General features: G+C 41.4%; 1 protein-coding gene across 5 annotated transcripts in view; it reads right to left on the reverse strand.

The window, feature by feature from the left end:
* The window catches only part of LOC146816674 (adhesion G protein-coupled receptor F5-like), a 788,188-nt gene that overhangs the window by 719,993 nt on the left and 46,370 nt on the right, over window positions 1-21,825 (reverse strand). For all 5 annotated transcript variants that reach the window (XM_085609153.1, XM_085609151.1, XM_085609154.1 and 2 more), the window contains exon 2: window positions 11,129-11,249. In XM_085609153.1, coding sequence (XP_085465279.1) covers window positions 11,129-11,233 — 105 coding nt within the window. In that variant the 5' untranslated portion in view covers window positions 11,234-11,249. The remainder of the gene's footprint in view (window positions 1-11,128; window positions 11,250-21,825) is intronic.

A 21,825-nucleotide genomic window follows, 5' to 3' on the forward strand; every position in this document is an offset into this window, starting at 1 on the left:
AAGAACACTTTCAGGGGAGGAATGGGCTTCGAATTGGTTTATTTTACTGTCTCAAATGTTGATAGATTAAATTCAAGTATTTCCCGGTTGCGCTGGCTTGGGGCAGCAAAATGGTGTTCAGTTACCTGAAGCATTCAGTTATTTTACTCCGTATTCACTCAATGTCAGCCTGATAATGTGTTTTAGGTTCCTTCAGGGGCGGCTGGTGACATTTGAAAGTGGTGAGGCGTAAAATTGTCATACTGCACCGCAGTGAGCGAGCATAGCGAAGAACAACCGTTTGAAAAAAAGAGTGGACTGATGGTGCATTTTCAAGCAAATGTGAGAAAGCAGGAAGGTTAATAAAGCAATTGTGAAAGTGCAGTTATTACATTAATAAAGAGATGTCACTAATTCCCCATATGGTAAAAAATCCTAGTTCTAATATACGAGGGGGCCTAAAGAAACCTTTATCAGCAGCAAATAGACCACCAGAGATTCAAGCAAGCAGCAGTCAGGGACACAGTGAATTCTGGGCATCTTTCACAACTTTTTTAGGGGAGACAGACCTACAACTCTTTTGTACTTCAGCACTAGACAACACAATATTGACGTTTCATGCAGTTGTATACAAAAACCGTGCCAGGATTATCGGCACAGCAAGCCAAAATGCATTTTTTCTTTGGCACCTCCCTACCAGCAAAATAGTCACATTTACAGCTCCCAGATGCAACACAGTACCCTTTTGCTATCTGTTAGCACTGTAAGGCACCGGTCTTATTTCATCTTAAGGACGGCCTTTTAGTAAGACAGGGCCTGCCCTTAAGCCTGCAATGGTGGCATTCCGCTCTAACACAATCTAATATATTGCTCTGCCAGCTCATTATATGACTTGAATGAATTTCAATGACTGTAAACCAATGTCAATTTCCAGATTACCCAAAAGGGAACCGGAGCTGGTCCCCATGCAAACTGCCTAGCCACATGTGCGAATGAATCAAATGAGTCAAACTTTAATTTGTCACATTTTATCCATTCATTTTACACATTCAAATTACCCTGCAAGGGTTTTTTTCAGTAGCACAAGGGAGTGAACGTTTCCCCAAGTCACGATTTTAAAAATACCCAATGCATTTTGGGAATGTTCCCTTCGTCAGGGACATCTACAATATAGAAAATACAGACCATCAGTATCAAAATTTTGTTCCAGAAAAAATTAAAAAACCATGATTAAAAAATCATATACCACTGCATGCTTTATGTAAACTATGCCTTATTTATTACCATTTATATGTTCTACATAAAAAACAGCATAAGTTAATTCCTTACTGATCATCTATTGCCTGCATCATATCTCTTCTCAAACAACTTTTCATGGTTGAACGCCCTACAGCATTGTCCGTGTACCCTCATATGTCCTGAAACAGCTTTACCAATGCTTTTAAATTACACTGTGCCACCTCATGTTTACCAATCAGTCCCTTGCCTTAACAAAACCACCTCTTTCAAAACAATCGATTGAAATATGCTTACCGTGACTAATTTCTTTGAACTGCATGTCTGATGCCTCATGCACCAATACAACGAATTCAAACTCTTGGCAGCGCTGGTAACGTATTTAATCCCATCTTCGTGTATTAATCTTTCTTCAAGACAAACCGCACCGCTGACAGTGGCAACTACTAACTCGAGCACGCTCATTTTTAAAACACACTCCAATTATCCACACGTGTGTATGTTAAAGCAGAGCTGCGTAACTTTTGCCACTTGACCCTGATCTTTCCCACTACCTTCCCATTAATACTACATGTCCCAGCATGCCCCAATCATCCTCCCACTTGCAATGCCCAATCACCCTACATCCCTGGTTTCAACAAAACACGCCAACATCATAGGTGCAAAAATTATGAATATACTGTAAATATCAAAACCGATTCTACAGTGTTCAGTGCCAGTTTAACACAATGTCACAGACCCTGCATGATGACGTCAACAGTGACACTCTAACAAGCACCGTTTCAACATATCTTCCTAAAAGGCTGCCTAAAAGGCTGAGGGAATATAAGAGTTTAAACCCTATAAAGATTAAAGATCACCAATCTTTGCCTTTCTTGCAAGCTTCACACGGCTACATTGGAAGTACTGAGAGGAAAGAGTGGCTCTCACCTACCTTGCACGTGCAAAGCACGGTGTTTTTTCAAAACTCGACAGGGGCGTAAGACTACTTTCCACTTCATACAGCAGAATTGTGAGAAGTAAAAGACCCGCATCTTTTATTCAAAATACTCCTCTGGAAAAAAGCAAGAAGTCGACTCCCCACTCTATGCGGCAGAACTGTGAGGAATTAAAAAAAACACGCATGTCTGTTTTCCCCCAAATATACGTTTGTCTGATATTACGATGTGGCAATTAAACAGGGGGCACATTGTAAAAACTGGGAACGAATGAGCTGAAAGTGAAACCAAGGAGTCTCACCCGTCGTCTGCTTAGACTGGCACAGATTTGCAGGAGCACAATTATGAAGTCCAAAATAAACAAGTTTTAACCAAAGGCCAGGCCCTATGAGAACCCAGGAGAGCTTTCCCTAGCTAGGTATTTAGCAGAGGAACACCGAAAGGAATGTTCGCAATCTCTCACGGGACACAAAATCAAGCAGGAAGACTCCATACTATATAATTAATGGCCGCCCCCCCATACCCCAATTCAGCTCGGTAACTTCAAAGTAAACCAACCTGCTGCGCGCTCGTTTCAAACCACCACGGCTACAGGCGCCTTTCTTTTTCCAGCAACTGTGTCCCGGAAATAGGAGCTGCCTAAGTTGCATAGCTAGCCACTCCCCTGCACTGTGCGCCAGCCCTGCCCCTTACCATTATCCTGAATGGCACTCGACTGTCCGCGCCCTGGGCCAACTCCTTAGCGCCCCATTTGAAAGCCATGCCCTGCGCTTTATTCAGCCACTCCGACAAGGCTGATGTCACCAGTCTCCTCGCTTGCCTCGAGGGCGAGGAATAGTCCTCGCCCAGCTTTGCACATGCGCTCTTGCGCAGGAAGACTACGAGACAAGCACAAGAAAAAGATTTTACATAGTTTCACTGACACTAAGTAAAATCTTTTTTTTGTTTCACGGGGGAGCACTAAGCAGTGAGGCTTCTTTTAAAACTGCTCCATGGTGTTTATTGAACACCACAGAGCAGTTTTAAAAGAAGTGATTCATTCTCTCTCCCTTTGGTTTTCTCGATGCTGGTAGGTAGGGCAACGCCCCCCACGCCCCTTAATACCAGCCGCCACACTGGGTTCCTCAGGTTTCAATTTGGGCATCTGTTACCAAACCCGTTTTAGGTGTCCATGTCTCAGTGCACAGCCGAATTTTCTGTGGAATTTCGAATTTCTCCAAGTAAGCTGTTTTGGCACTATAGGATATCATTTTTAGTACAATTTTTCCATTTCGGGGAACTAGGTTTGAGTCTCGGCGTCGACAACATTTTGTGATTCTCGGTGAATCACTTTATCGCCCTGTGCCTACTGAAAATGAATGTGTCCTTAACTGGTGCTCAAGCACCGGTGTTGATGATAAAGTGCTGGTGTTGAGCACCGGAAAGCACCGGCTCAAATTAAGCACTGGTTTTGTCATGGCTGAAAAGCATTGTTGAGGTTTGGCGAATCTGTTTCAAATCAAGTCCCAACGAAGAATGTAAATATGTTTTCCATTCTAACTCCTTATACAGTAAACTTTAAAATTACATTTATGAATAATACATATTAATTAAAAATGTTAATAATGGTGTTATTAATAATTGGAATTGAAAAATAAAACATGCTTTAAACAAATATAGTGTAAAAATACACCCAAAAATTAAAATACCCATCAAGATATTTTTGAAAAGAATACATAAAAACAAAAAACTTTGGGCCTCATTTTGGTAGCGGACGGTCTGACTGCCGCGTTATGATATGACCGCTGTGCTGGCAATCAGAAAGTGCTCCATACCACAGCGGCTTGTGCTGCGACCAGGGAAAAGGGCTGCAGAACAAACCGTTATGGTATGGAGCACCTCTAAGCAACATGTGCCATGCACCATGTCCTGCATGGCACACGGTGCATGGAGGAGAGTGGGAGCTCTACATGCCCACTTTACAGTGTCCCACAATGAGTGGGAGCCTGTTTGGGCCCCTCACATTCTGTTTCCGACAGCCTTTTCATGATGTCTTCCACACATGAAAAAGTGGTCGGATAGGGATATCGTAATCCAAACGGCAGGGCCTGCCTCGGAACCGCTGCCATTTGGGAATATGATTCGCACTGCTAGCCCTGCTCCAGGGGGAGGCAGCAGTCTTCTCCTCGACCACTGTGGATCTGACCGACAGGATTGCAATCTGGGATTCAGACGGAAGGATTCTCAGTGATGTGACCACTACCGATGGCCTGTCGGTGTGCAGTCCGACTGCCATCAAAAGAGGCACTATTTTTCAGATGAATGCATCACAATTTGAATGCAACATTAAATTAATTATATATATGGGTATTCATTTCAAATTATTAATCATTGTTTATAAAAGCCCACTATTCCAAAATCTGAAAAAAACACAATTCGAAAAAGAAAACTAAGAAAATTTATATAATTTTCTAAAATTAATTATTCAACTAAAAACATTTAATAAATGTTCAAACCGTTTTTACATGTATTATTAATTAAGATTCTTTTTAAATACGACTACCCATCTATAACACCAAAAACACAAAAAAACTGAAAAAAATTAAAAATGCAAATACCAATCTAAAAATTAAATCAAAAAAATATATAAATAAAGTAAGTAATATCAGTCAGAAAATACTACCCATCCAACCATCCCAAAAAAAAACAAGTAGCGAAAATAAACTGCATCAAGCATTACGATAATTTTGATTATGTGTTTATTAAAAATAAATGTCACAATAAAGTAAAGAAATACAATTATAATACAATACACTGCGATATTTAAAAAACAATGGTAAACAATATATTGAACTTTGATGTTATAAACTACAAAAACAATATACTTACCTTTCATATTTTTTTAGTCACAATATAATGACCACAATAATATGGTCAGACGGTATTTTGGAACCACTATTCTGGCTGAATACCAACAGGGAGTCTGAGTATGTGTTTTTTGTGATATCCAGATAGAAATATGAAATTGGTAGTGAATCGACTATTGAAAACTGAAATGTCAAATAAACAGTACAGGAGGGGAATAGAAAATATTGCTGTAACTAGCTTTAGTTATGTTTTTTTGCGTTCACTAACACTCTGGTATCCCAGCAAGGACACACAGTGAAGGTGTACCTCCCATAGCTTACCATCCTGCTGCACGACTCACACCTTCCACATCTCTGGTGGTCCAGCAAGGCACGATCAGTGCAGAGACGGAGGTCTGACATCAACCAGAATTTAATGTTAGAAACTCTGGAATCACCTCCTCTACGAAACACCTCTGTGACAGGAAGTGGCCCAGAAGTGCTTCAGGATCGCAAGCAGCAGTTCACCGGGATGAGTCCAGCATGTAAATTCAGGGAGAACACAAAAGAGCCAGGGAGCTCTTTAGTGAGTTACACCCTGCTGTTTACTAGGCCACAACTCTTTATCATACATAGTTAAATGTATTTTCTTTACCAAACATTCTTCTCTATTACCAAGTGTTGAAAAGTGGATTATTAGTAGTGATAAGTAGTGACTTACCACTAGTAATAAGGCCACTAACACAATAAAAGGGTCAGTCAAGGTCTCAATAAATTATTCCCTTGCTCATCCTTTGGTAGCTAGCAATAAGCAGGCAGGTGTAATTTAGGAGACAGTGTGTTAAGAATTTAAAAACACCAATACATTAAACAAGCAAGACACAATACAAAATAAAAATGTAACTTCCATTTATAAACATAGGTTATATTTTTATGAACAAATAGGCATCAAAATGACAAAGATCCAGGGATATGAATTTACAAACATCAAATGTAAAACTAGTGCTTTCAAGCAAATATCGCTCAAAGGGTTAAAAAAGGTCTTGCTGCACTGGGACAAAGTCAAGAGTTCAGTACACTTACTTCAAGAAATGTTTCTTGATGCAGGAAAGTGGTCTACAGCCCCAGCCAAGGGTTCAGATGCTTTGGTTTGCCTCTTGGGGTCTGGGACCACACCTCCCACAATGCACCTGGTCAGCGTATGGAGCATTTCACAAAATGTAATGCAAACCTCTGGGGCTTCTTCCAGAAGGTCTCCTTGAGGGTTTGAAGTGTCCACAACACCAAACCAGAATGCTAGAATCTCTGAGATGGTCCTTCGGATGTTGGGACTACAATTCCCACAATGCACCTGGCCAAATCCTTAAAAAGTCCACTGGACACACTCTAGGATGGAAACTTCATGGAGTTGATGCAGGTGGGCTCAGTTAACCTGCAGCTTGCAGGGAGTCCACTCGTTAATCTTTACGGTGCAGTCCTTCAGAGAGCAGACCTTTTGGTAGCAGATCAAGTTTCCAAGTAGGGCAGTCCTTCGCCTCCTTGTAGTTTCAATATCAGACCACAGGAGGTAGCCCGTAAACCACAGCGAGACTGGGGCAGTACATTATATCAAACGACAATGTCTCAATGTGGGTTTCATTTGGGGAACAAATACAGTAGGCAAAACACAGGGAGACCTATATATGTAGGATTTTCTGTATTTGAAGCCACTTAAAACATGTAGGACATATTGAACATCATATGTACAATCACATGGACAGAAAGCACTGCGTTACATTAATGGAAATGTAACTGATAGGATACTGTGCACAAGTGCTCGTGAAAATTGTGACGGCGCAAGTGACACGTGAAGTGGTATATACAGCGGTGGTGTAGGGCACAACGAGTAACAAAGTGGTACAACAAGTATTACATATTTAGGACATCCAGGCAGTCAATGATAAACAAATTACAAAGGACAATGAATAGGATGTCCGTAACATGGGGGCGCCAGAAGTTACGCTGTTGAAGTCGACAGCGTTTCGGCCTGTAGAAATCTAGGCCATCATCAGGACTGGTTACATACAATTTAAGGCAGTGCTAAGGATGAGAGGAAACGTATCTCAAGATGGTGTGGACCATGGAGGGACAGAAGAGATGTCAAGTCAAAAGGAAGACGCTTATATCTATGGTCGCTCGCGGTGGTTCTAAAGGAAGGCAATGACTAGTAGAAAGTGATGAGTGTAATGATCATGGGTAAAATCTACAGTAGCCTGCGGTGGCAGTGAAGGAGGGCAGTGACTGGCAAGGGCGATGAGTGTCAAGATTGCAGGGCGAGGCCGAGTGTAAAGAGGATGACAGTGGCTGAGGAGCCGTGAGGGGTTGTGACAGCGTACGATAAGGGAAGAAATTACAGAGCATGGAGAGGAAAGAGGAGTGGACAGTGTGCACACACAGGAAGTGTGTGTGAGCGGGAGGGAAGACAGAAGGGAGAATGGGTCAAGGTAGTGCCGATGAGAGAGCGGATCGCGGGCGCGAGTGAGGCGGCGTGACGCACTATTGTACGGGTCAGTAAGGCGGGTTGGGTGAAGAAGACGGAAGGGTAATGAGACTGGGAGACGAGGAGACACAGGAAGGTGATGAATGAGGAACCGGGTGGCTGGGGAGAGGAGGGACCGGGGGGGGGCGCGAGAGAAGGTTGTCAAGCTGAAAGCAGAACTTACTGCAGTGGAACACGGCAGTGGAGTCACAACCGGTGGCCGCAAGGTAGACACTGCATCAGAAATTACTCGGGTCCCGTGTGGGCAGTTTGGGTGCTAGAAAGAAATGAAGGGAGGTGAGGAAAGAAGAGGGTTGATCGGAGGCCAGGGTGGCGGTGAAAGAAACTTACTGCAGTCCGGCGGAGGTCCGAAACCCAGTGAATGGGTAATCTGGAGGGGAAAGAGGAGAGTAAAGGTCAGGACCGAGGCCCGGGCGTGGGGAGGAGACGAATGAATAGGAGTGCTCGGGGTCGCATTGCTGAGGTACTTACGATTAGGATGCAGGAATGAATCGCCAAATGAAGAATCGTAGCGTGCACCGGGCCGGCATTAGTCCGGCAGGAACTGCAAACTACGGGCCAGGGGGTGTAAACATAGTATCGGGTAGGTCACGTGGGGGGAAGGGCCTAACGACTAGAGCACGCGGTGAAAGGCGCGGTGATAGAGCGGCGAAGGAAAGAGAGAGGAAAGACTTAAGCGATCGATGCAAATTACCGGAACAGTGAACGAGTGAGAAGAAAAAATACCAGATATAATAAAATAAAGAATGGATATAGTGACAATTCAATTGACATGATAACATGAATAAATATTTGAACATTTGGAGATAAAAATGAAAATTGCATTTTCTAAATAGATGTATATTAGGACCTTGACAAACCAAAGGGCTTAAAAATGACAGCCAATAATTGACAAGGCAAGGAAGCCTACGGGAAGGGGGAAGGGAGAGGGGTGAATGGTACAATTGGAAGGGGGAAGGGAAGGGGAAAAAAGGGGGGGAGAGGGAAGGGAAGAAGGGGGGGATAAAAAGGGGGGGGAAGAGAGAGACAGTTGGAATGAGAGAACTTGATGATTGCATGTGGGTGATGCCCAAGAATGGACAGCATCACGGTAAAGTTACAGTCTTGGGTAAGCAGGGTAGACAGCTATAATGGATTGGACAAAAATTATGATATTGTGGAATTCCATTCATCAAGAGTGTTCAAGCCCTGTTCAATGGTGTTACAACGGGCTATCCAGCAACATTCACACCTGTTCAAAAGTCTTTGGATATTACCACCTCTTATTGGTTTTGACGGTTGATCAATCACCATCCAGGTGAAATCAAATTCATTGTGATTTTTTTCTTTAAAATGTGAGACTAAGGGTGCTGTTAGAACCCTACATCCTTGTAGTATCAGGCAGCAGATCTGAGGAGCTATGCAGCTCTCCCATACTTATTCACACTTTCTGGGCATCAAGCAGGGGGGCACCCCTGACCAATGGGATACAGGGTGTCACCCAGCTGTATGACCACTTCCTCCAACGAGTAGCATATTCTTGTCCAAGAAAGCACTATTCTCTCAAAATCCAAAATGGCTAATTCTTTTCTTTTGAAGTTAGATCTGGCTAACTCAACCCACTGATGTGGCTAAATTTCACTAACCCACCCCTTCTATCCCTCTCCTTAATCTCATTACAGGGGCTCCTGTGTGGCTGGTGTGGCAGACTCTGGGGGTGATTCCAAAGGAAAATGTGCTTATAATTACAATTTAAAAGTTGCCTGCAAGGCAGGGCTGACTTTTAAAATGACAACAGGCAACATGGCTGTGCATGCTCAAGTGCAGCAAATCTATTGGGCCTCTAAACCTCCGTGTCCTATTATATACTAGGGAGTTATAGGTAGTTTAAATCCCCCTTGCCTTAATATATACTAGGGACTTACAGGGCTCTGTCATTGCCAATTATAATGATACATAACTGTGTACTTTTAAACAGAACACTGGCCCTGGGTCTGGTTAGCAGAGCTCAGGGCACAATCAGAATCAGAAAACTAGCACCTAGTACTCAAAATGGCGGTACAAAGTGGGGGGCACTGCAAAGAGGTCCAGATTTCTCACACTAAGCTACTCCAGTTTATTGTATTGCTGATAGGTTGGAGTTGTGTCCTCAATATTTCATCCAGGTCTTTTAAGTTCTCTACGAAAATGTTTCCTCATGATTTGTTTACTCTTTCATAAATGTTGTGATTTTGTGTTTCATGTCTTTTCTATGTAATGTATAAAGGCTTCCATTAGAAGATTATAGGGTGCAATAGAAATGCCTTCTGAGTATCAGAGTAAAATAGCAGTAATGTACAAAGGTAGTGCTTTGCCATAGAGTCTATGATCGATCAACATGAAATCTGCTTGAGAGACTGGGTCCTCTCATGTACCTGGGGTTGATATGTACTTGTCAATGTGAAATCAAAGTTGGAACTACTAAGCCAGTTACCTGTGACAATATTTATCTCCAATTGTAAATGTACCCTGCTTGGGAGAAAAGTCCAATTACTTCCCTATTCAGAAAATCTCACTAGGTCAAACTACTTCTACCAAATATCCTTTGTATCCGTATAAAGTTTGGCACTGTCACATTCTCCTCTACAAATATAACCCAGATTAACGTACAAGAACAATGATACCCAGGTATACACTGCAGTGCCTAAGGAGCCTGGATATATTTGGCAAATCGTAAATTGAGTAGTGCCCGGTCTAGAATGGGATGAATCACATCTAGTTTTGTTTCAGTGCTCAAAATCGTGGGTCCTGTGGCTTTCAACTGCATCTTGCCTACATTCACTTGACATATCGAATAGCTCCAACTCTCTTCCAAATTACCTTCAGCCAAATGAGAAAAACTTGATGTAGACCTTTCTGTTGTTCCACAAGTAACTAGCATCACTAACAATGTGTTCTACAAACTTTGCATCCTCCACAGAATCTTGCTTTTTTGTATTAACTGCAATGCATCATCCTTGGTCTAACAGTAGACCTCGATAAAGGCATACCAGCCAGACTAAATTCCAAGTTACAGTACAAAATCATACATGAACACTCAACTGGAGTCTGAAATGCATTTACTGTACCTCACCCTCATTGACTGTACCTCTATTTCCTGTCAACCAACAAGGTTTGAAGTGAAGACCCTGTTCATTTTTCACAAAACCTGGCATCCGTGAAACTGTAATCTACCTCCTCAAATACATGGTGTCATTAAAGTTAAACAGATGTCTAAGGCACCAATCAAAAAAGACTCATTATAGGCACTGTGAGAATAAGATACTATGGATCCCCAACTACAGTTACATTGGTTTTCATCTGCCATAGACTTGTATAATAAATGTGGTGGAATTCGGCATTGGGGATTATCACCAGTGATCCTTTGCTTCCACCCTCAGAACTCAGCTATGCCTCCAATTGCTTGTTGACTGTACCACCACCTCACACCTTATACAATGCTCTACTGCCATCCAAATAGGTTTGCGCAGTACAAAACCACATACACACATTATTTCATAGATTGCATGTGTGTTACCATGCTTGTAATTAAGATCAGTTGAAAAATATATCAATACACTAGAAACATAAAAAGATAATTTACTTAGACTTACGTCTGCAGAAGACAGTGCATTTACACTCCATCCTGGTGCATTTGCAGAAGATGCATTGAAGAAAAGACTTAAAGGGCAGATCAAGACTATCCAACATGATTTCATTTTTCCTTTTATATCACTGCATGAAAGGAAAAATCAATTTGTTACACAATATTTACATTATGCCCACAACAATATCAACAAAAGTCTGTACATGAATAATTAATCTCATTAAGTGAATGGATATAATGTAACAAGGTAAACCTGAAGGAAATCTTATCTTTCAAACAATTAAATTTAAAAAATGCGATCACATCATATCATTTTAATTGGTTACTTAGTAGATAAATGTACTTAGAACAGGCCTAGAAACCCTTTTCAGTTTTGGTGTACATCACACAAAAATATGATTCTCATTGGCTCAAATAAAATGTACTTTTTGCTTTGAAATACTGTAACTTTAAGGCACATAAGGATGACAAAATTAAAATAGAAAGAATTCAAACAAAAGAGCACTGGCAAAATAAGGCTCTGCCCTACTAGCCCCAGCACTGATGAGCACTTCTTTTTTGATGAAGGTTCTCATAATCAAGAAAAATGTGTATGTGTATGCCTGAAGTTGGCTAGCCCATTAGCCCATGCTGCATACTTTGGTGTGCAGGAACAAAACGTTAATGACAGTTGTACAGATCAGTGGATGAAGATGGATGACCCACAGCCTCGTTATGTTTGTATGTAGGTATGCATTTTGTATTTATGAATGCTTGAATTACACAATGCTGGTTAAAGAATTTAAGTTGTTCCTTGGGCAAACCTAAAAAATATAGACAATAGTTTAGTGCATGCTTACAAAATGTACTCAATCTGTAACTGTAACACATTAGAGGGAATGAGGAGGCAGAGAGCAATATTAACTGTCGTAAAGAGAGTCCCAGGGCTCCAAAAGCAGGGCAATAATATCAAGAAACTTTACTTGATGCCATTTTAAGTTGGCCAATCTGATCTTGCTGCTCAAATACACGCCACCGTTCTGTCTAAGTCATGGACAACGCAAGTACAAATATGCCTTACACTGCCAACCAGAAAAGAGTGGCACTAGCTCCCACAGCCATATCTGTCTCCAAATCCCCTCCCAGGGTGGAGAAGTAATGCACATGTACTAAAGTTGGGTGGTCTCCTACTCCACTTTAAGGTGACTTTGAGAAATGTGGTTGTTGATTGACTGGGGTGTGACCACTGGTCAAGCAGCAGCCACAATCCCTGTCAGGGTGAGGCACAAGATGACCCTAAATTAACATCTGCTCAACCCTCTGGCAGATTGGCACAGAGCAGTCAGGCTTAACTTAGCAGGCCACAAAAAATCTGCTCGCCCACTCGCTGTTGAAAGTCATTTCTTATCAATTCAAGCTATTTTCACTTACTAGTCCCTGCTGGTTAGAGAACTACTACTGTCTTTAAATCTTGTTTTTATCTTGACACATTTGCTATCTGTTAAAGGCCAGAGGTCAAGTGTCAGTTTGTCTTTTTACTAAATGTTGCATATCTGTTCCTGGAAAATGGTCTTTACTTTTCTTTCTCTTATTAAAGTTTGTGTTTTTTGTCAAATGATCATTGGGAAACAAAAGGCTGTGAAATGCCAGTTCTTCTTTCTAACGCAACATTTAAACAGCTTGTAAATGGATAGTGTAATTATTTCAAAATATATCAGGAACTACAAAAGAACTTTCATTAGTAAAACCACCTTAGTGGGAAATGTTGTGGTCATTTAAATGGAAAATCTGCTGATTGCAAATAAGGGCTTCAGGTATTAAAGGGCCAAGTCCAACAGTGACCAACATTCATTTGTGTTCAGACGGCACTCTACATGACTGAAAGAGCATATTAGAGGTTCAGTATCCACCAGCCTCAGTATGCACACACAACCAGCCAAAACATAGTACTTAAAGCAACACCACTTTGTTGAAAAAGCATCAGAGGACTTGAATAGGATTTTCCTGAAATATGCCACCCATTTTCTACTGTCCTTCAAATGAATAAGCATTGGCAAAACCAATATGTTTTTTTTGTGTGTGAATGCTGGGATGCATGTTTGATGATTTTGGGACTAACTACGAAAAAAAGTAGACATTTGCTGTACTTACAGGGCCATTGATTTCAATACAGTATTAATATGGTAGACAGGGCATCCACCACATTTTGTGGGAGTTACGCATCCACCAAAAACTAAGCAAGGCTATGTGTAGGTGCTGCTTTCAGCTACATCTTCGTCTGTAACAATATGGAAAATATGAGTGGAGCTCCTTTGCTGAACAAACTGCATGTGCACAGGTAACCTGTGCACTCAAAGCAGACTCTCATGAAAAGTAATGAAAGGATTAGGTTTGCATTGTATATGTTGTGAAATATTGTAATTGTAATTGTAAGTAACATTTCTATAGCGCGGCTGCCACCCAGCGGGTATCCTGGCGCTGGGATTACCACTTAAAGGACACTGTGCGTAACTGGGAAAGGTCGGGTCGAAGGGGCTGAATAATGAATTACTATGAAAAAGTCTGGTTTTCAGATTCTTCCTAAACCGCAGCAGAGTATTAATCTGTCTGATCTCGATAGGCAATGTATTCCAGAGTCTGGACGCTGCAAGACTAAACGATCTGCCTCCCAGTCAAGCTTTGTTAAAATGTGGAATACATATCAAATTAGCTGAGGAAGAACGGAGGCTTCTAGCTGGAGAGTACCAGAGGAATTTCCTCTGTAAAGGCTTAGGCCCCATTTTATGAGCTGCCCTATAAACAATACAGAGTGTCCTAAATTGAACTCTCTGCGCAATGGGTAACCAACGAAGATCTTTTAAGGCAAGCGAGGCAGAGGCTCTGCGTTGTCTGTTTAATGCAAGCTTAGCTGCGATTACTTGTATCCTTTGCAACTTTTTTAGCAAGGAAACTGGGGCTCCCAGGAGTAGGGCATTGCAATAATCTAGTCTGCTAATGATAATACTCCTTACCACTTGGGGTCTAGCTGATGCTGGTAAGAAAGGAAGTATTTTTCAGAGAGCTCAGAGCAGAGATAGACATGTGCTCACTGTTTTATTCACTTGGGAGTCCAATTGTAGGTTACTGTCTAGTAGTTCTGCTAAATTACGAGCTGTCTTAACAGACAGCGGGGGATTATTTGCCAAGGCTGGCCAAAAATCCACTGGTAGAGGACGGGGGGCTTTACTTGCAGCACTGTATAATATTTCTGTCTTACATATTTACATATGTATTACTTTTGACAAATGATCAGCATTTTACTGCATGCTTAATAGCACCAGTGTTAATGCACATCTTAATTTTTTAACAAAAAACAGTAAGTCCAATAGCACGTTATCATGAACTAAAAGTAATGCAAATGAACAAAGAAAAGCTCTATTCCCAAAAGTGCTATCTTTTTAGAACGATTAATTAACAAATCAGCTGAAATATTGTATATGAGTGGCAAAAGACGGTGGGATTTTGAAGAGGGAAAATGTATTAAAAAATCTATTGTCCCTACCCAACTCATCTATGATTCAGGCAGTAAGAATAGAAACGGGCATAGTATCTTGGGAGTTAATGGCACATATGGCATTTATAAGATTCCGGCAACGCCTGGAAAAAGGGTAGGAGCAAGAAATAGCAGAGTGGTGCAAACATTAAATTTTGCAGAGTGATCTGAAATGGGCCGAGGGGGTCAGGAAACCATTAGATTCAGTATGTAGGGAACTGGGAGTTAAACTGTACCCTCAGGACTTACAAATTGATGTTTTAAGGCAAGAACTGAAGATAATAGGAAAATAAACTTCTCGAGACCAGGATTGCCAGTACCTGGAGGTAAAATAATTGGTGAATTTTATCACTAAGTCATGGCAATCTGATCAACAGGTCCCGTCAGTGGTTAATTCGTAAAATAATAGGTGCCAGGGCTCTTGTCAGGAGGCAGCTTCTACCAGCCCATTTCTCCTGTTATCGCCACCTAAAACAGACGCCATGAAACCCTAAAAGTGGGGAGAGGATGTGATGTAATGGCCAAAGCTGCCGAGCTGGGGAACCAGGCTATTTTTTTTTCGTGGATGCGTCACAGAAGGCACTCAGTGTGTTCAGGTTAATTCTCGACTATCACAACATGACTATACAGCATTAGTAATCGTCGATGACACCCTAAGAAAGGTTTCATTTGTAAATAGGTTTCCAATGTACACAAATTCACAACATCAACACTCGTTTTAACCCATTCAGTGCCCGCCCCTTTCCCCGCCCTGTGCCGGCCGTTTCATTAGCGGGCGGGGTTTAGGACGAGCTGGTCTCGTCATGGGCACAGCGCAACCGCGGCCCATGACGAGACCAGCTCGTCACGGGCATTGAAGAGGTTAAATATCAGAAGTTAAAAAACTCTCCCCTAAAAGTCAACGTTTCATATGTACAGTAATGTTACTGATCCCTCTATACATCCACCCGTTATAAACTTACAAACAGTACAATAAAACAAGATGTATACACCAGGTTTAAAACATGCTGTTTCCAAATCAGCATCTGGCCACCAGTGCTGACACTGGGGAAATCAGTAGGGTTAGAGACGCTACAACTTCTGCTAGGAACAGAGACAGACTCGAGATTACCCTTCTTAACCTTTTTCTGATGGGGTCGGTGAACGATGCTGTGGTCCTTTTGCTTTGAAGAACACTTTCAGGAGAGGAATGGGCTTCGAATTGGTTTATTTTACTGTCTCAGATGTTGATAGATTAAATTCAAGTATTTCCCGGTTGCGCTGGCTTGGGGCAGCAAAATGGTGTTCAGTTACCTGAAGCATTCCGTTATTTTACTCCGTATTCACTCAATGTCGGCCGGCCTGTTAATGTGTTTTAGGTTCCTTAGGGTTCAATTTGGGCGTCTGTTACCAAACCCGTTTCAGGTGTCCATGTCTCAGTGCACAGGTGATTTTTCTGTGGAATTTCGAATTTCTCCAAGGAAGCTGTTTTGGCACTATAGGATATCATTTTTAGTACTATCTTTTCCATTTCGGGGAACTAGGTTTGAGTCTCGGCGTCGACAACATTTTGTGATTCTCGGTGAATCACTTTATCGCCCTGTGCCTACTGAAAATGAATGTGTCCTTAACTGGTGCTCAAGCACCAGTGTTGATGATAAAGTGCCGGTGCTGAGCACCGGAAAGCACCAGCTCAAATTAAGCACTGGGTCCCGTACATAAATATATTACCCAATCAGTTTCTTAGAAATGAAGTATTAAGATTACGAATAGGAATTAATCCTTGTTATGTGAATGACCGGATAAAAGGGGTTATGATGGATTCTGAAGGGAAGTGTACCTGTAACTTAGACACAAAATGCCATGTTTTGCACATGCTACTACATTGATTTAAGGTTCTTGCTACACAGAAACAGTTTTTACGACCAATATTTTTTAAATACGGTATGAAAAACTGTGCACAGGCAGTAGAATTGTTAATGGGAATGTCCTGGTTGGACATAGCATGTGCCCTTGGGAGATTCATGTTTGAAGTTAAAAAAAGTTTATAAAATCGGAAATTTTATGAATTATATTTAATGATAAAATGAATTTGATTATGAAAATGAAATAACTAAGAATGTTGATTTATCATGGAATTGTATAATTAATATGTATAAATTATCTAACGATACTGGGCCCGATTCACAGAACTAACTTAAGACAAAATCCTAAACTTACTACCATTTTGATATTCACAGAAGGCACTTACTCATTTTGGTATTCACAGAAGGTACTTACTCATTTTGGTATTCACAGAAGTTAGGAGTCCTAACTTTAGGACTCCTCAATGCCTTCTGTGAATACCGAAAGTCTTAAAGTTAGGATTTTTCTCAGTTTAGGAGTAGTAAAGTTAGAACTGCCTTCTGTGAATACCAAAATGGTAGTAAGTTTGGATTTTGTCTTAAGTTAGTTCTGTGAATCGGGCCCAGTGTATTATGAAATTATTGAAATGCTCTTTTTGTTTAAGGACCAAGGGTCTAAGTACATATTCTTTTGATGCTGGACTAACAAACCATTTTTTCTGTTATCTCTGTTGTCAATGTCCTTTCCATGGAGATGGTACAAAAATAACATCATAACAAATATTGTCTGACAGACATTTTGTGTCGTAAATAACATTTATAAAATAATCATAAACAGAAAATCTACACCTAATGGCACAATATTTTTGTAAAACATATTTGATAGATGTTACTAATGCTTAGCATTTTTAATTACATTATTCTATGAAACAATCCATTCTAATTAGGTTCTCCTTTCCTTTAAAGCTGGAGAATTTTCACTTTCACAAATGTGTCCCATCAGAAGTCGGCTAAAACTGAAATGCTCAGTATTCATTTTAGAATAATCATTAAACTTGCAGTGCAGTAACAAATATTACCCGTCATTGTTCTGTTAGGTGAGCAATTGTCTAAGTCTGACCTGGTAGTACCAGAAATTCAAAGATTTTTCCAGCACCATGTTCTTACAAACTTAAACGCCCTTTGGCATGATCGTCCCTGTGAGCTGGTGGCATGCCACCGCCATGCTCCCACACCGCCAAGACTCGCTGCGGCCTGCCAGATTACATGTTTTTTGTAGTATAGCAGGTGGGCAGCATGGCAGTCTTGCAGCGTTGCAGTTTAAAAGGCTCATTGTGAGCCTGAAACAGCACTGCCACGGGAACGCCTGCACATGTTCATGCACAGGAAAATAATGCCCCTTGTTGTGTATTTCTTCCTGTGCAGGAACTGGGGGTGCAGAAATACAGGGAGGCACAACATGTGCTCCCCTACATGTACCCCCATTCACAAGGGCAAGAAGGGTCCTAATAGTGCCCCATTTCTTTCCTGACCTCCAGCGTTTTCATGGAGGATGAACCTCCATGACACCACTGGTGGTGAGAAAAGTCGTAATATGCTAGGTTGCTTGGCAGTACGGGCTGGTCTGTTCCCATGAGGCACAGGGTCAGACTGATTTGCATATGGCCATGTCTGAACTGGGGTGGCAGAGTGGGCTAAAGAACGGTGATGGATCAAACCCAGATCTGCTGACTGGGTGTGAGTGTTTGATTGGTTCTGATGCTCCGTCCATCACCACCCCCTTTTGTACCGCTTGGTTGCTCCTCATGGCACATCCAAGCATATTTTGGACCTCAGACTGCTGTGCCATCACCAGGGAATGTGATTCCCTGGCAGTTGCGGTGGTGCAATGGTGGTCCGACAATCCTAGTAGTAATCTGACAGTCAGACCCCTGGTGCGGCAGTGGGTGGACACCCACCGCTGCGCCACTGTGAGTCTGGTGGTCCGTGAACTGCCAGACTCATAATCAGGCAAAAAATAATTCAATGTAAGAATAATTTGGGCCCACTCAATAATAGAGTTCTCGGCCAATGAAAAGTTAAAGGGTTTTAGTACAAAATTCCAGTGGTATAGAGTCAATGCCAAGAAGGGTCTTAAATCCAGAGCTATACCGAGTATATAAAAATCTGAAATGGGCAGATGAATCAATAGGAAAATGGACAGCATCCCTAGCAGCATCAGGAAAGCTCCTAAAAATACTGATTACCCCCGACATCAAGGGCTTTTTATACATTAATTTCTCATATTAAATCAACATTTCTGCAGATTCATTGTGTTGTGAGCAAATGTATAATTTCTTCAGCACATTAGAGGATTTAAAAAATAAATGTCACATTGCTTTAACACCTAAACCATAAATGACCAACTAGTCGGCACCCTCTATGCTAATGTCTTCCAGAAACATTCAATCGCAATATGATACATCAACAATAAAGAGTTATAAAAAATGAATAGGCCTCAATGAACCAGCGGAAGGAAAACAAAACATGTGACAGGTTACAGCTGAACTGGGGAAGGTTGTTCTTGAGTAGAACAATAATAAGAAAGGAAAATAACTAAATACATTACAGTTCGATTGAACTCTGTGGAGATTGGTGGGAGAGGATGTGCACAGGGGGGCAAGTACTGAATGAGTGATATAGATGACTTCCATCTTCGACAGGATTGCTTTTCACACAAAAATTAGCACTATTTAACAATAATTAGAAAAACTCACTTGTGCTAATCATATGAAATTTGTTTCAAAACCAATCACATTATATCAGTATTTCCATGTGGATTCATGTGTTTTGATGCATTCTTCACGCTTTTAATATTGTGCAAAAAATACAAACCCATACACACTTTAACATCCCCACTGGCTGGATAAGGAGGTGCCCTTATACAGAATTTATTTCTTGGAGGGCACTAAAGGCATGACTTCCAGATATGGTGTGTTCTCATGGACACCACACTTGCCAAATGGGTGTGCAATATATTCTAAATTAAACACTATGAAGCTTTGTTTTATCCTAACTTTGGCCAAATGAACAAGCTGGGGTTAGTTCTCTGACTGTGCTGATAATCAGATGTACTTCCAGGTAATCTTTAATATGCATTTTAGATTGTAGTTTGCATTTCTCCTAACTTCTTTCCTTCACCATTTCCTAATATTTATTGTCAATGTTAATTATTGCTGTTTTATTGAACGTATGTTTTTTTATATTTCTATCTAAAAAAAGGATAGCAATCCAATCCTCAGATATAAACCTATACTGCTACCAAGAATAAAGCTACTTTCATGGAGATGTTTGCCCAGTAATCTCCAGTTTTCTGACATGATCAGGTCAAATTGAAGCTCTTGATGGAAATCTTGAATATACACGCTGCAGAAAGGGCAAAGAGACCTCCTGATACCCAATTTGAGTCTGCTAGATCCTGCTGACGTCTCTGTAGGTCTCATCTCCCTTTTGATATTTTTTGTAGGTAACGTATTATCAGAGGGAGAAGATAATGATCATGCAACTTGACCTTTCACTATGCAGGCTTTGTGAGTTTGTTTCTCTTAGCAGCACAATGTACCCCTCCATCCCAGCAGGTCCTGTTTTTCTCAAAAAGGTGTCACTAGTTAAACTCTAGTCTGTCGTCCTTTCTAACTAAGTTAAAGTTCTTTCTGTTGGTAGAATTGATCTTCTGCAGTACATGGCTGGTGGTGTGTGTATTACATAGATTATTTTAAGTAAATCTTCAGGAATGGTGTAACCAATTGACATTAGTTGTGCACATCTTCTAGGGTGATACCCATAGGTGATCAACTGGTGAATAGGTCCTTGCTCGACACCACAAAGTTCAGGACTGTAGACAGGCCCTACCACAGAGACACAAATCTGCTCTCTCTTTAGATACACACAGCTACCAGACTGACAGCTTCTGGATCAATGTACTCAGGCTACAAGCAATAGACAGCACAGCACCACAGCAAACCAAGAACACCACTGGACAGGTAAGTAATGCCAGTGGACTAATTTTTCTGATGGTTGAACAAAGTCATAGTCCAGCAGGAACTCATGAAGGGATATATTCTGTCCAGTCGTTTATGTTCTATCCCAGAGACACGAGTTCTAATTCAGGCTTCAGTACTTGACCAAATATTATGTGGTTGTAGCCAAATCACTAAATCTCCCTGTGTGTCAGAAATGCAAATATGTATACTGCAATGTAATGGTGTCTAAAGTGATACATGTAGTGCCTAGTATTGTTCCAGTTACCTCTTTCTAATCCCTTCTCCATCACATACTTGTTACTATGAATCTAGTTTGAACAGTACACCACACACAAACACACACCACAATAAATGTTCAACATATAACACCTTGGATCAGGAGACAGTGATGCTGCGTGATGTATTATGCTGATCCTTGTAAATAGGAAGGTGCTATATTTATTATTGCAGATAAAATAATAGTGAAGCAGCACTTTATTTATTTTTAGCGAGGCAGTACCACACTATTCTTACTCCAAAGGTTTTTCAAGGCTCGTGGGCCAGGCAATGTGAGATAAAAAATAAAGCTGGGATCAAATGGGATAATTCTGAAAAACAATCTGAATATGGCCTTACTTCAAAGCTACATAATGTAATGTTTTAAATGTCTGTAAGAGTAAGAGTGAGGTTGGGCATGTCTCGCTGGCTGCTTCTAGAACACTGGTAATCCATTTATGGCTTTCGGCTTTGCACTGTGTTAGTGTGTTTGTTACTACATTATTATATGGTTTTAGTTAATGCGTTCCTTGAATGTGTTGTTACTTTGACTTAGAGTTTCGTTTGTACAGTTATTTCTGCTCTCGCATGCAGATCACAGGAGTAGCTGAGCTCTAGTTTTTAGGCCTCGGCTAGCGTAGCAGCGCATGCGCTGCTCGCTTTGCGAGGCATGCAGTATACACTATAGTGGGGAAGCTTCGAGGAAGCTCCGCCCACTCTCCGCCCATGTTTTCTATTGGCTTATTTCCTAAATACAGCGTTCTGATAGGTTTTAGGATAGTTAGTCCCGCCTCATGACGACGATGTCGTCATTTGTCTCCTGCCACGGCTACCGGCCCCTTTACTCAGGCACTATATTGTTCCCCTACCTCCCCTCCCTCCGTCCATCCTTCTCGGCCCCTCCCATCCGCACTCCCATTCTTCCCTTTCGTCCGCAGTCCGCTCTGTCAGGCTCTCTGTACCGAGGATCCCTTTTCCCGAAAGTCCTTCTCGGCCCCTCCCACCCGCACTCCCATTCTGCCCTTTCATCCACCGCAGTCCGCTCTGTCAGGCTCCCGTACTGAGGCTCCGTTTCAAAATATTTAACAAAGGC

The sequence above is a fragment of the Triturus cristatus genome, chromosome 6, assembly GCF_964204655.1.
Source record: "Triturus cristatus chromosome 6, aTriCri1.1, whole genome shotgun sequence".
Lineage (NCBI taxonomy): Eukaryota > Metazoa > Chordata > Amphibia > Caudata > Salamandridae > Triturus > Triturus cristatus.